At 45.6% G+C, this 16,019-nt stretch overlaps 1 protein-coding gene across 1 annotated transcript in view; it reads right to left on the bottom strand.

The window, feature by feature from the left end:
* Positions 1–16,019, bottom strand: part of YTHDC2 (YTH N6-methyladenosine RNA binding protein C2) — a 288,686-nt gene that overhangs the window by 204,592 nt on the left and 68,075 nt on the right. Inside the window, exons 7-8 of the mRNA XM_082243691.1 lie at positions 7,805–7,961; positions 742–849 (exon numbers count right to left, since the gene is read on the bottom strand). Coding sequence (XP_082099817.1) covers positions 742–849; positions 7,805–7,961 — 265 coding nt within the window. The remainder of the gene's footprint in view (positions 1–741; positions 850–7,804; positions 7,962–16,019) is intronic.

Here is a 16,019-nt window from a genome sequence, read left to right as displayed (position 1 = left end):
ATGACGAGTGGAAAATCCAGGAGCTGTCTGGATGAAGTTACCCATAGGCTCCCATGGTGTAGCCATTGTTGGCGGTCCCTCCTCTACCCTGCAGCCACCATTGGCTGGCACAGGGGAGCAAGATCACATAACCAGACTGGAGGAGGCTGAAAACAAGTATATGCATCATTTTTCATAGGTTAGTTAGGTGTTGGAAGGGAGCCTATACAGCCTGGTTCACACCTATGCATTTTTTGGTGCGTTTTACAGTCCATTTAACATGGTTTCCGATAGGTCCCGCTCACATCCGTGCATTTTATGGAAAGGGCCAGGGACTTTTTTTCTGGTTTTTGGTACCATAGACTTCAATGGATCAGAAATGTGTATTGAAAAAAGCAAAACGCACCTGGCATATGCAAACTGCAAAGGTGTGAACCAGGCCTTAGGACTAGTTAGGCTTTAGCTGGTATTCCTAGGCTTTGAAAATGAAAGTAAAATCTGATTGCCATAAACAACTGGTCCAGTCTTCGTGAATTCCCATAAATGTGCAAAGTGCAGTTCCCGCAGCAACCAATAAGGATTCACAGATCTGACTTTACTAAACTGCAATTTGATTGGCAGTTATAGCTAGTCTTATTGAACAGGACAGAATGCCGAGCACTATTTTGTAGATGGTTTACAGCTCAATAAATTCTTTGGTAATGTAAAACGTACAAGGCTTTCCAGCATATATAATCTACTTTAGTGTTCCATTTAACTTACCGCACTGTTTTTCTTTCTTGTATTTAAGCATGTCCTTATTTGTGTAGCTAGTAGTTCGCAATATGTCTTCTAGAAACATTTCTTTTACCTCAAAAGGCCGACCTGGTACTAGAAAAAAAAAAAAAAAAAGTTACATAGCACTAGTATTCATGGCACATTCACCCTTACGTGAATTTCACGTTTCCCAATTCTAACAGAAATGATTCTTAATATAAATACAAAAAATTAGCGTTAAGTTTAAATGTGGCTATATATTGTACATTATATTGATTTTCTTTTTTAAATTGTACTAGTTATTGTGTATATAAGTGGCAGCCACTTTGCATCAGTTAAGCATGAACCTGTCATCACTGCAACCTGAAGTACTATTTAGCTCATGCAACTACAAAATGGATGCTTTCATTCTGCATATGTAGCAGGTACACTTACAGGTTTTCTAGCACTTGACAATAAATAGATGGAAAAATGCACAACAATCATATGCATCATAGCCAAAACACAATTTCAAGGTATATTAACCAGTTCCCGACCACCTTTTTACTGCGGCAGGGTGGCTCGTACAGGCAAAACGACGTAAATCTACATCGCTCGCCTGGGAGGAGCTAGGGGGCGAGCGCACGCCAGCGGCGGCGCGCTCCCACCCCCGATTGTCAGCAAGGAAGCCAATGCGTGTGTCAGGCGGCTCCGATTGCCGCCTGAAACCCGCGATCGCTCCCCGCGGAGAGAGTAAGTAAACACAGCTTACCGTCCTTCTCCCTGAAATGATCACAGAGCTCATGTGATCCTTCTATATAGGATCACATGTCTCTGTGGTCATCTCAGAAGCCACGCCCCCCGCCCCACAGTTAGAATCACTCCCCTAGGTTCACATTTAACCCCTTGATCACATATACTGTTAACCCATTCCCCGCCAGTGTCATTATTATCCTAACAGTGCATATTTTTAGCACTGATTACTGTAGTAATTTCACTGGTACCCCCAAAAGTGTAAAAAATGTCAGTTAGGGGTCCGATCTGTCCGCCGCAATGTCGCAGCCCCGCAAAAAAAAAAACGCAGATCGCTATTACTAGAAAAAAAAAAAATTACAATTTTTTCTCGTAGTTAGTAGACGCGATAAATTTTGCGCAAACCTATCAAAATACGCTTAATGCGGGGTATTTTATGTTAAAAAAATTTTGGATTTTTAATTTGTTTTTGGGAATGTTATATAGCAGAAAGTGAAAAATAATATTTTTTTCTAAAATTGTTGCTTTTTTTTGTTTATAACGCAAAAGATAAAAAAAAAATTGCACAGGTGATCAAATACCACTAAAAGAAAGCTCTATTTGTGGGGAAAAAAAAGGTTGTAAATTCCGTTTGGGTACAGCGTCCCACGACCGTGCAATTGTCAATTAAACTAACGCAGTGCCGAATCACAAAATAGGGCCTGGTCATTAAGGGGGCAAATCCTTCCGGTCTTAAAGTGGTTAACGACTTTAATACCAGACACTTTGATCCCCTTCCTGCCCAGGCCAATTTTCAGCTTTCAGCACTGTCGCAATTTGAATGTCAATTGCGTGATCATGCAACACTGTACTCGTATGAAATTTTTATCATTTTTTTTTTTCACACTAATAGTTTTCTTTTGGTGGTATTTAGGCACCACTGGGTTTATTATTTTTTGGTAAATAAAATGGAAAAAGACCAAAAAGTTTGAAGGAAAAAAAAAAAAAAAAGTTTTTTATGTTTCTATTACAACATTTCGCAAATAATCTTTCTTCACAAATTCATGTCCCAAACTGTATTCTGCTACAATTCTTTGGTGAAAACAAAGCAAATCAGGGTTTATTATTTAGTCTAGGAAAGTTAGAGTTCTCAAACTCCGGTATATAAATAAAATGTGATCAATCCTGATTACTGGACGGCCAATCTCATTTCTTGAGACCCAAAAATGCTGGGATAGTATAAATATCCCAAAATGATCCTTTTTTAAAAAGGTATTTTGTCAGAGTTTTTGAAGTTGTAATTGGTCTACGTTCTAGAAATTTAAAAAAAGTTTTTTTTTATTTATTTTTTTACATACTGTCGCCTGTGCAGTACAGCATCTTTAAATAACTGGTGTGGCGGTGATCAGGGACACTGGCTGGTGGCCGTATGTAAAAAAAAAAAAAAAAAAAAAAAGTTAATTTTTAATTGTTTTTTTTGTTACTTTTTTTTTAGTTTTTAAACACACTGTGACCAGAGCAATACAGTGTACTTCCGCCGTAGCGAAAAGTTTTGAGAAGGACACAAATATTCGTTTTCACATAGTCTCCTACTTCAGAGGTGTAGATCTTTTGGCCAGATGTTACTATGCTAGACTGAAGTATGATTACAAGCATTTCAGAAGTGTCAAAGGCTTTTATTAATAATAACGTTTTATGCAGTGTGTCAATATTTGCAGTGTTGACCCTTTTTTCAAAACCTCTGCAAATCGCCCTGGCATGCTGTCAATCAACTTCTGGGAGACATATTGACTGATGGCAGCCCATTCTTGCACAATCAATGCTTGGAGTTTGTCAGAATTTGTGCTTTTATTTTTTTGTTTTATTTGTCATGTTCTCAATGGGATTAAGGTTTCGAGAGCTTCTTGGCCATGGACCCAAAATTTCAATGTTTTGTTTCCCAAGGCCCGTTGTTATCGCTTTTCCCTTATGGCAAGCTGCTCCATTATGCTGGGAAAAGTATTCATAGTCACCAAACAGCTCTTGGATGATTGGAAGAAGTTGCTCTCAGAGGATGTTTTTGTACTATTCTTTATTCATGGCTGTGTGCTTAGGCAAACTGAGTGAGCACACTCCCTTGGCTGAAAAGCAACCCCACACATGAATGGTCTTAGGATGCTTTACTGTTGGCATGACACAGGCCTGATGGTAACGCTCACCTTTTCCTTTCCAGAAAAGGTTTTTCCAGATGCCTCAAACAATTGGAAAGGGGATTTATCAGAGAAAATGACTTTACCCCAGTCCTCAGCAGTTCAATCCCTGTACCTTCTGCAAAATAACAGTCTGTTCTTGAGGTTTTTCCTGGAGAGAAGTGGCTTCTTTGCAGCCTTCCTGACACCAGGCCATCCTCCAAAGTCTTTGCCTCACTGTGCGTGCAGATGCACTAATACCTGCCTGCTGCCATTCCTAAGAAAGCTCTGCAATGGTGGTGCCCCGATCCCTCAGCTGAATCAACTTTATGAGAAGGTCCTAACGCTTGCTGGATTTTCTTGGGCACCCTGAAACCTTCTTCAAAAATGCGGTGGAAACGTTTTTTTATGGGATTAAAGGGGAAGTCCAGCCTAATACCTTAAATTATCCCCTGCAATCAATGTGAGCGGAGTTCAGCCTTATGTGTCAAAATGAAAAAATACCAGTTTTTCTACCTGAATTTTCCAGTTTTCAGTGTTGTCACATGACTTCAATCCCTCTTCCTGCTGAGTCCAAATGCAGTGGGTGTGGTTACTGAAAGCTAGTGACATCGCTTCCAGGGAGAGACAATGTTCCTGTGTAGCCAGTGGGTGTATACAGGATGGGAGGTGCTGATCATAGGTTCCCACCCACTGTTCTCTCATCAGTAAGGATGCATTGTACATCCTAATTCATGAGAAAAGAGGAGGAGGGGCACATACACAGTATAGCTATGCTGGGCTTTGAATGAAGACTCCCATAGGAGAAGGAAGCTGGAAAGAGGGGGAAGAGGGGAGGGTACTGTCCGTGTAGCTAGAAGTGCTCGGGGGTCTCAGCGCACAGTCTACAATGATCATAGTACAGGTAACCACACTAAGTCTACATTTCCACTAGTGTGACTAATCAATGACACCTGTTCCCATCTATGCGATGTTGAAAATCAGCGACCTTGAAAAGGTGCCTGCACTACTTTGATGCAACTTTTGCTTCGACTTTGATCCAGAGAGTGTAAAAGTTGGATCAAAGTTGCATCAAAGTCGCACTCTAAATCGCAATAGTGGAAACGTAGACTAAAGCTCCATTTCCACTAGTGCGACTTATCATGGACACAAAGTCGCATGACAATTCACAGCCCATTATTTCAAACGGCACCCGTTACCATCTATGCGACTTTGAAAATGAGTGACTTTGAAAAAGTGCCTTCACTACTTTGATGCAACTTTGATCCAGAGAGTGTAAAGTTGGATCAAAGTTGCAATATTGGAAACGTAGATTAAGGCCCCTTTCACACTTGTGCGACTTGTCCTGCGATTTGGGACTGCAAAGTCGCATGATAAGTCACACACCATGATTTCCAATGAGAAATGTTCATATCTGTGCAACTTCAAGTTTCAACGACTTCAAAGTGGTCCCTGCACTACTTTGGTCTGACTTCAATGCGTTTTGTGGTCCAAAGACATAGGCATTGCTTCAAGCGCAGTCAAAATCACGGCCCAAAATTGCGGTAAAATTTTAGGTCACACAAGTGTGAAAAGGGCGTTAAGCTCCATTTCCACTAGTGTGACGAATCAATAGCACCCATTCCCATCTATGCCATTTTGAAAATCAGCGACTTTAAAAAAAGGTACCTGCATTACTTTGATGCAATTTTTGATGCGACTTTGATCCAGAGAGTGTAAAGTTGGATCAAAGTCGCATCAAAGTTGTACTCTAAATCACAATGGTGGAAATGTAGACTAAAGCTCAGTTTCCACTATATTGACTTGTCATGCGACTTTGGATACACAGTCACATGACAAGTCACAGCCCATTGATTTCAATGGCACCTGTTCCTATCTATGTTCCCATTTATGTGACTTTGAAAAGGTACCTGCACTACTTTTATGCAACTTTGATCCATAGAGTGTAAAGTTGCATCAAAGCTGCACTTAGCACTGCAAAGTCACACTCTAGCCTAGTGGCTATGTTTCCACTAGTGCAACTCAAGTTGTGCGATTTAGAGTGCGACTTTGAGTGCAGCTTTGATACAACTTTACGCATCAAAGTAGTGCAGGCACCTTTTTAAAGTCACTGATTTTCAAAGTGGCATAGATGGGAACGGGTGCCATTGAAATTAATGGGCTGTGACTTGCCATGCGACTTAATGTGTCCAAAGTCGCATGCCAAGTCTTACTAGGGGAAACTGAGCCTTAAACCTCAATACTCACATGTAATGAGCACTAGAAATAGACCTGTATCCTTCTAAACTTTCAAAAATGTTTCTTTGTACTTTATTTCTTTCATATATTGCGCCCGTCACGTGACCTCTCCCTCTCTTTCCCAGGAGATGCTGCTAGCCTAAAAAAGGCTATGAAAACAGGAGGAGATGTGTAAAGGATAGGAGGGATGGGGTGGGACTGGGCAGGTCTAGGCATGTTGGTCTAAGAAAGACTGAAAACCTTTGTCAGGAAGTGAAAGACAGCTTAGCAAATTCACATAACAGGAAATAGAGTTGTCGGCGAAGAACAGGAAGAAGCAGTTTGTCTAGTTTATATAAGACTTTCCAAGCTACATAAGCAGATAGCCAGAAAATGAATAATATCAAAGAAAGATATTGAACATACTATGAATAGGAAAAATTTAATTTTTGACTGCAGTTTCCCTTTAAGTTCATTTTCATGGCAAAAAATGACTTTTCAATCATTTTCAATTCATCTGATTACTCTTCATAAAATTTTGAAGTATATGCAAAACCGCCATCATAAAAAAGTGAGGCAGACTTTGTGAAAATTATTATTTGTATAATTCTGTGAAAATTATTATTTGTATAATTCTCTAAACTTTTGGTCACTGCTGTACTCTAAAGAAGTGATCAGGATTATTTTTTTTTTTTGCACATTAAGAATGCTTATACCAGAGAATTTCACTGGTATAAGCAACCATTTTTACCGAACGAAACTGATTTATTCAGTGTGTATTGTTGGGATGAGCTGTGATTGGCCACAGCTAATCACATGGTACAGATGGGCTGTGACCAATCCCAGCTACCAACACAATTGTAAGCAATGAATGTCATGAAAAGAAGCCATTCATTGTTTACAATTGTCTTGTGATCTGCTGTGATCACATGGTAATGGCAAAAGGCCAGTACAATGATCAGTCATTGGCTGTGTCCAGTGGACACAGCCGGTGACAGATTGCAACGCAGCGTGGCCTGTGGGGCGCGCATGAGGCACGTTTTGGGAGGACAACATGTGATGTCCACCCAGCCATCATTTGACAATATGAGCTGAGCCGGAAGTGGTTAACATACCTAAAAATATTAAATAACCGCAGCTTGTGGTTGGTTAGACCTTGTACACTACACTGTACAACAGTCACAAGCTGCTCACTTTAAGAACTTAAAGTGTATTGTAGCCTAACTTTTTTTTTTTTTTTGTTTAAAATTGGACAGAGCTGGGAAAGACTGCAACCCCTATCTTTTTTTTACTACTAAGCGATACAAGAATTTCCTCTCACTTACCATCCAGAAAAAAAACCATTAACAAAAATTTAGGGAAAGTATCCCAACAGTAACACAGAAATAAAAATGTGTTTTATTTAGTAGAGTGGGGCAATGCAAGAACTCCTGTCTTTTTTTTTTTTTTTTTCTGTCTGTGCCTGGTTCAGATTTTCCCTCTTCCTGACCTCCCAGACTTCCCGTCTGGTAAAGCCATTGTCACCACAAGAATAAGTGAGGAAACACTGTTGACACACCACCATATATAGCAGTAAAAACCCGATGGGGGTTGTAATCTTTCCCCACTAGATCTTCACAAAAATCCAATCCATGGCTGTGGAGGATGACCGGGGGGGGGGGGGGGGGGGGCGTCAGCACTTGGCCATTGGCAGACATGCAGGCTGCTCTTTGAGCACAGCCAGAAAACTGACCACACTGGGATGGATGTGCACTTATGCCTAGTGTGGTCAGTTTGGAAAGGGAAAGCAGGGGGAACTGGCAGAAATACCAGGAATTTCATGCAAAGGAATAAAGAGATGAGGGTACTTTTTAACACATGTACATGGTAGAGCAGACACATACCAGGAATATCTTCAAAAATGAAAAAAGTTTGTAAATTGCCGGAATTATCACTATCATACAGGGGAAAAAAAAAAGAAACATAGAGCATACTATTTAAAATAGGAACGCCTCCAAAATATCTGAGAAACAAGTTGACATCTAAGGCGGCACTGGAAAGGATCAGCTTAAGAGCTGGATGCTTCTTCATCACATCCCTCAGCTTGATTAACAGAAAGTCACTGAACCGATCGCGCTCATGAACTTCATCCTGTTACATGACCAATGACAAGATGTAGAGAGTATTACAAAGACAAGCATGACAATATCATAAAATAAAGCTTTTTTTAACTTGTACCTAGTGATAAAAAAAATAAAAAAAAGGAAAAATTTGCTATGATAATCATTCATTCCATAAAATATGATTTTTGCATTACCAAGATTTTTGCATTAAGCATCTTTTTTTTGGAGTCCATTTGGAGAAACAAGGAGTATTTCACATTTGGGTTATACTGCGCCCTATCAAGAGTAGTGGGTTCCACAGTCTAGTACTTTAGTTAAGCGTCCTATGCATGTGAACTTACATGAGGCCCATGTGGGAGATAAGCCAGGAACCCTCCTTTAAACTGTCACAACTGGGGTTTAAAGGATAAAAGGGTAAGTTAACCTGTGGAAGCATGTTAACATATTAAAGGTGTAACATTCTCCAGCAGTCCATAACCCCCCCCCCCCCCCCCCCCCACACACACACACACACACACACACACACACACACACACACACACACACACACACACACACAGTCACAATAACCACTTCAATACCGCACTTTTACCCCATTCCTGCCCAGGCCAATTTTCAGCTGTCAGCGTTGACACACTTTGAATGACAATGTGCGCAGTCATGCAACACTGTACCCATATTCAATTTTTATCTTTTCCATACAAAAAGCTGTTTTTCTGTGGTATTTAATCACCGCTAGGTTTTTTATATTTGCTAAATTAAAAAAAGATCGAAAAAATAAAAATTTAAAAAAATAAACAAATAAAAAAAAAAAAAAAAACGTGTTTTCCTTATTTTGGTTAAAACATTTTGCAAATAAAGTCTCAAAATGTAGGTCAAAATGTATTCTGAAAAAACAATAAAAGTACTGCGCTACCCTGAAGTGAAAAAAATTATATATAAATAAAAAACCCTGCAAATTTCAATAAAGTGCACGTGCAAACGTGTAAACAATATTGATATAAAGTGCTTAAATAACGTATGCGCTGATGTATAAAATTAATATTATGCCAGTACAATGAATTCAATAAAACCAAGTTCATGTGACAGACGTGAAAGAGTCTGGAGAAGCCATGGAGAATGTTATGCTGCCTGTAACATTGTCCAGCATGACCAGTTTGGTGGTGGGTCAGTGATGGACTGGTGAGGCATATCCATGGAGGGATGAACAGACCTCTACAGGCTAGACAATGGCACCCTGCCTGCCATTAGGTATTGGGATTAAATCTTTGGACCCATTGTCAGACCCTATGCTGGTGCAGTGGGTTCTGAATTCCTCCTGGTGCACGACAATGCCCGGCCTCATGTGTCGAGAGTATGGAGCCAGTTCCTGGAGGATGAAGGGTTTGATACCATTAAATGGCTCCCACGCTCGCCTGATCAAAATTCAATAGAACACCTCTGGGACAACTGGATTTTTGACTTACCGTAGAATCCTTTTCTCTTAAGCTCATTGACAGACGCAGGACTGATATCTTGATATCCGTAGGGTTATACTGCCCCCTACAGGAGTAGGACACTAGGCAGGAAAAAAGTTCTGGCCACACCTATGGGCAGTCCCAGAGGGTATATCCTCTCTCTCCTTGCTATAGGATGTCAGTTATGTAACAAAGCAGTGTCAGAGACTCATACCAACCCAACTCAAAATAGAGGGGTGGGTACTGAGTCTGTCAATGAGCTTAAGAGAAAAGGATTTTACGGTAGGTCAAAAATCCAGTTTTCTCTGTCGCTCATTGACAGACGCAGGACTGATATCTTGATATCCGTAGGGACGTCCCAAAGCAGTGCCATAAATGAGGGGTGGGATAACAGAAATAAAATCCAATCCAGAAGACCAAAAAAGAGTCAACCAGAAGACCAGAGGACTCATCGAAACAAGAAGATGAGACCCACCTGAAAAAAACAAAACCCCCGAGGTAGACCAAAGGTCCCCTCAAACAGCAGCCTGCAAAACCTTGCGGCCAAAAGAGGCACCCGCCGATGCCAGCACATCAACTTTAGAAAATTTTGTAAAGGTATGAACCGAAGACCAGGTAGCCGCCTTGCAAACCTGAAGCACCGACGCCTGATGGCGGAAGGCCCAGGAAGCACTAAGAGCCCGAGTAGAGTGCACCTTAACAGGGAACGGAGGAACCCGACCCTTAATAGAATAAGCCTGCACCACCATCTGTCTGATCCACCTGGAGATGGTCGTGGCAGACGCAGGCAACCCCTTTCTAGGGACATCCGTGATCAAGCAAGGGAATCTCCCTAATATTTTCAAAGTAAGATTTCTGGAGAACCGACAACACCAAATTAAGATCCCAGGGCGGCAAGGGCGCGCGCGCACCGGAGGAGCCAGGTGCCGCACCCCCTGGATGAAATTCCGCACCAAAGAATGAGTAGCCAGCCAGTGGCCTCTGGAAGAAGATCGCCAATGCTGAAACCTGACCCTTGATAGTGCTCAAGGACAGCTTCTGCTCAACCCCCCGTTATAGGAAGGCCAATATCAGAGCCACCGAGTAAGAACATGGAGGAACCCCGAGGGACTCACACCATGCGATATAAGACTTCCATGTGCGATGATAGATCTTTCTGGAAGTCGCTTTCCTCGCTTTAATCAGAGTAGGAATAACTGAAACGGACAAACCCCTGTCCTTCAGCACCTGGCTCTCAACAGCCAAGCCAGCAATCATAAAGCAGGATGGAAGATCAGTCCCTGAGACAGCAGATCCTCCCTGAGAGGAAGTAGCCAAGGAGCGTCAGCGACCAGCCTGACCAAGTCGGCGTACCAGGCCCGACGAGCCCAGTCCGGAGCCACAAGGATGACTGGAATTCCCTCCGCCTCTATCCTGCGAAGAAGTTTCGGCAGCAACTTAGAGGAGGAAAGGCATACAGCAGCTGATACTGCCCCCACGGAGCAACCAGCGCCACGCCCGGAATGTGAACTGCGGAAAGCGCTGGAACAAACCGTTCCGCCCAACGAAGAATACCAGCCACTTCCACGGCCGCCAGAACACTCTTGGTGCCCCCTTGGTGATTGACATAAGCCACGGCCGTGGCATTATCCAACTGAATCTGAACCGGGCAGCCCCGAAGATGCTCGGTCCAGTGAACCAGGCAAAACCTGATCGCTCTCAGTTCCAACACATTTATCGGCAACCTGGATTCTTCCAGGGACCAGAGCCCCTGAGCAGAAAGCCTGCCGAGAATCTCTCCCCACCCGGATAGACTGGCATCCGTGGTGACAATCGTCCAAAAGATCGGAAGAGAGGACTCCCCCTGACTGAGCATCGGAGACCGAAGTCACCAAACCAGAGATTCCCTGGTCCGCTCGCTCAGCCGGATCCGATTGTCCAAGGAATCTAGATTCAGGTTCCATTTGAGAAGAATCTCCTTTTGGAGAGTCCGCTTATGAAACTGGGCCTGCGGCGACTCCGCACAGAGGAGGAGGTCGCCCAGGTAGCCCAGAACCTATATGCCCCGCTGCCGCAACAGCGCCAGAACTGGGGCCAAAACCTTTGTGAAAACCCGGGGAGCAGAGGTGAGACCAAAGGGTAACGCTAGTGGTCCTCTCCCACAGAACAGTGCAGAAACCGCTGGTGTCCTGCGTAAATGGGAACATGAAGATAGGCATCCTTGATGTCTATGGACGCCAGAAAATCCCCCGATGCATGGAGGCCATCACTGTGCGAATGGACTCCACTCCTTGTTACATCAAGTCCTGCACTGCCCCCAACAGAGCCGTTAGGCGATCCGAGGACAGTCGCATACTGGAAGGGAAGAACCGCACCGGTGGAAGAGATCGAAACTCGATCTTGTATCCCGACCGTATGACCTCGTGAACCCATTTGTCTTGAATCCTGGAGCGCCACGGGTCCGGGAACCGGCGAAGACGCCCCCCTCCCACCCCTGATATGGGTGGGGGCACACCTTCAGGCTGAAGCGGTCTTATCCTCAGGTCTGGAAGGACCGGATTTTTGCTTACCAGACCAGGGTCTCTTGAAACCCCCCGGGGGGGCTTTGGAGGGCTTCGCCTTGTCGCCCGCCCCGGAGGAGCGAAAAAACTTCTTGTGAGCTGAAAAGGAAGGTCCCTGTCTGCGGCGAGGTTCCTTACCCTTATTAGCCTGTGGTAGAAAGGTGCTCTTGCCCCCCAGTGAGATCCTTGATAATCTCATCCAAGGTAGCACCAAGCAGGCGATCCCCCTGAAAAGGGAGATCAGTCAAGGCTTTTTTGGAAGCCTGATCCACCGACCATAGCATGCACCAGAGGACCACCGCCAAGATCGACACACGCCCCAGCAATGGAGCAGCGTCCAGTGCAGCGTCACAAACAAACTGTAGCCCCTGCACCATTTGCTCCAGCAACTCCGCCACGGCAGGGGGGAGACTTCTCCCCTCCAGATCATGGCATAACAGCTTAGCCCATTCGGTCAACGTCTGTGAAACCAGAGCAATGGTAAACACTGGCCTCAAGGCCGACCCTGCCAGGGAGAATATGGAACGGGACATAGATTCCGCCCTACGATCAACTGGATCCCGAAAGGACGGGGAATCCTCCAACGGGATAACAGTAGCCTTATTTAGTCTGGAAACCGGCGGATACACCGAAGGTGGCACCGTCCATTTTTTAAGGAGGGACTCTTCAAATGGGTAGCGCCTAGCAATCCGTTTGGGCATCCCAGGGGGTCGTTTTGGACGGACCCACTCCTTCTTAATGATATCGTCAAAGCATTTGGGAAAGGGAAACACCTTCGCCACCCTGGAGGGCTTGCGAGTGCCAAAGGCAACTTCCGTATGAGCTGCATCTGCAGGTGCAACCTCCAGTTTTAGGGTCTCCCGGACAGACACAATCAGTGCGTCCACCAGTGCCTTGTCTTGTGTTATGGCGGAGGCAGAAAGGTCATCCTCACTATCAGAGGAGACGGGGCGCGAGACAGCAGCCCCAGAGGAGGAACCCGCAGCAGCAGCGACTGGCTCAGAATCAGAATCTGAGGCATCAGACGAGAAAGGGGTAGGCGGGGGTCGCTTTTTAGCCCCCCATCCCTGACAGGCCACTTCCACCCGGGACACAAATGACTCCAGGACCGCCAAAAGCGCATCAATGGTGAGCGGAGAATCGGAGGGCCCTGCGGCCACCTCAAGGGGATCAGGTGGGGACACATGTGCAGCAGGGTCCATGGCAACACCAGGGGAACCCGTCAGCAAAGTGTGACAAAATGCAAAAAAAAAAAACTTTTTTTTTTTGCAACATGTCATCCAGCGCTACAGCGCCCCTCAATTACACAGCATGCCTCGAGACCCCCGTAGAGAGAGAGAGACCCCCAAAAGGCTCACCACACGATGCACCAGAGTTCAAAAGGACTGCTCTCAGCGTTGTCTACATGACAAGGAAGTCCTGTGGAGCGATCTTCCCGGGTCTAGGCCCCCTCACACGCCCTCAGTAACTCCCACAGCTGCCCAGCTTTGCAAAAAAAACTAGCTGGGTGTACCAAGATGGCCGCCCCCATGAGCCACACGAGGGACTCCAAAAAGAAAAAAAATAGCGGCCCGCACGCTGCGGTGGGAAGGGGGGTCCCCACATCACTAACAGACAATCGATCGGCAGGTAGGCCCTGGGAAGCCAGGGAGGAAGCCCCCCGCACAACAGCCATCCGCACTGTCGGGACCCCCCCACCCCCCGCCCCCTTAGTGGCTTGCATGAACGGCTAGCCACCCCACACACACAAACAAACACCCCCCCCCTTAGGGGGGAGGGAGGGGGGAGAGGGACACCATAGGGGGGGTGCACAGAGGAACAGAGGGGAACCCAGATTAGTGTGGGTCCGACCGAGAGTGGGTCCGAGGGGCCGGGGTCCACCCCAGAGTCAGCCATGAGGAGAAGGGGGGAGGAAGCATTTACTCACCATACCGGAACAGAACGGGCGCCACTCCAAACTAAACCCCTCACCGCCCAGTGGGGGGGGGGGGGGTGTCAGCCAAAGGAGATGCTGCAACTCGGCCGTCTACAGGTCGTATGCGACTCGGCGGGACGTTTAACCCGCGGGCCAGTCCCCGTCCAGCGGGACTATGCCGCGGCCGACCCAGCGCGGAGCTGGGTCTGCACGCGCTCGTAGGCCGGCTGGGGTGACCACTGGATCTCAGCATCCAGCCCGTCGCCCAGATCCGGCATAATTGCTTGAAGATCTCACAGGAACAACTGGAGAAAAAAAATCAACTAAAAAAAGATTTATCTAAAAAAACTTGCCAGGACCAGAGATCCCAGCAAGGAACTTAGGTCCTTACTCCTGACTAGGCAGAAAAAAACTGACATCCTATAGCAGGGAGAGAGAGGATATACCCCCTGGGACTGCCCATAGGTGTGGCCAGAACTTTTTTCCTGCCTAGTGTCCTACTCCTGTAGGGGGCAGTATAACCCTACGGATATCAAGGTATCAGTCCTGCGTCTGTCAATGAGCGACAGAGAAACTGGATTTTTGACTTACAGTAAAATCCTTTTCTCTTAAGTTCATTGACGGACGCAGTTCTCTCTGATTCTAATCATAGGGTAATACTACCCCCTTTTGTTCTGATGAGTCCCATGTTGCCTGGTTTGCTATGTTTGGCCTTTGTAACTTGTTTTCTGCTGTTCCCACCCCTCATTTTATGGTACTGCTTTGGGACGTCCCTACTGATATGAATCAGAGAGAACTGCATCCGTCAATGAACGATAGAGAAAACTGGATTTTTTACTTGCCGTAAATTCCTTGTCTCTTAAGTTCATTGAAGAACGCAGTACCCGCCCCTCTATTTTGAGTTGGGTTGGTGTTCCTTTCTGACACTGCTTTGATACAAAACTGACATCCTATGCAGGAAGAGAGAGGGTGTACCCTCCGGGACTGCCCATAGGCGTAGCCAGAACTTTTCCTGCCTAGTGTCCTACTCCTGTAGGCGGCGGTATTACCTACTGATATACATCAGAGGACTGCGTCTGTCAATGAACGATAGAGAAAAGTTGACGCCCAACATTAGAAACCTCCGCCACACATCCACCCACTCTTCTAATGTTAAAGCATACATATAATGTTCTTTTTTTTTTGTTCAGCCTGTGGACTGATCGAAAAAAAGAACCAAGCTAATTCCTTCATTCACATCAACCAATGTGGAAGAAGAAATCTCTGCCAGAAGAAGAAAAAAAAAAAGTATGTGCTGAAGCAAAGGAGCTACTGCCCACTGACCACCCATGCTCCTAATGCTATGCATACAGGTTTTTGTTTTTTTAACTGCACTGCAGGCACTAACATACAGTATATTTTCTGAGAGGATGAAAAACTGGATTTTTTCATTCAAGTGAAAGTCGGAAACCACCTTAGGAAGGAAGGATGGATTCGGACGAAGAACCACCTTATCCCTATGAACCACCAGATATGGGGGACAACAGGACAACGCGGCCAGTTCCGACACCCTGCGTGCAGAAGTGATAGCCACCAAAAAGGCCACCTTCTGGGATAAGGTGAGCAAGGTAATCTCCCTAATATTTTCAAAGGGAGGTTTCTGGAGAACCGACAACACCAAATTAAGATCCCAGGGCGGCAAGGGCGCGCGCACCGGAGGAGCCAGGTGCCGCACCCCCTGGATGAAATTCCGCACCAGAGAACGAGTAGCCAGTGGTCTCTGGAAGAAGATCGCCAATGCTGAAACCTGACCCTTGATCGTGCTCAAGGCCAGCTTCTGCTCAACCCCCCATTGCAGGAAGGCGAATATCCGAGCCACCGAGTAAGAACGTGGAGGAAACCCGAGGGACTCACACCACGCGATATAAGACTTCCATGTGCGATGATAGATCTTTCTGGAAGTCGCTTTCCTCGCTTTAATCAGAGTAGGAATAACTGAAGCAGACAAACCCCTGTCCTTCAGCACCTGGCTCAACAGCCAAGCCGTCAAAGCCAGCAACCGTAAAGCAGGATGGCAGATCGGTCCCTGAGACAGCAGATCCTCCCTGAGAGGAAGTCGCCAAGGAACGTCCGCGACCAGCCTGACCAAGTCGGTGTACCAGGCCCGACGAGGCCAGTCTGGAGCCACAAGGATG

Source organism: Pelophylax lessonae (genome assembly GCF_965119305.1).
Source record: "Pelophylax lessonae genome assembly, chromosome: 1".
Lineage (NCBI taxonomy): Eukaryota > Metazoa > Chordata > Amphibia > Anura > Ranidae > Pelophylax > Pelophylax lessonae.
Note: the sequence above shows the minus strand (reverse complement) of the source record. Positions and strands in the feature narration are given on the sequence as shown.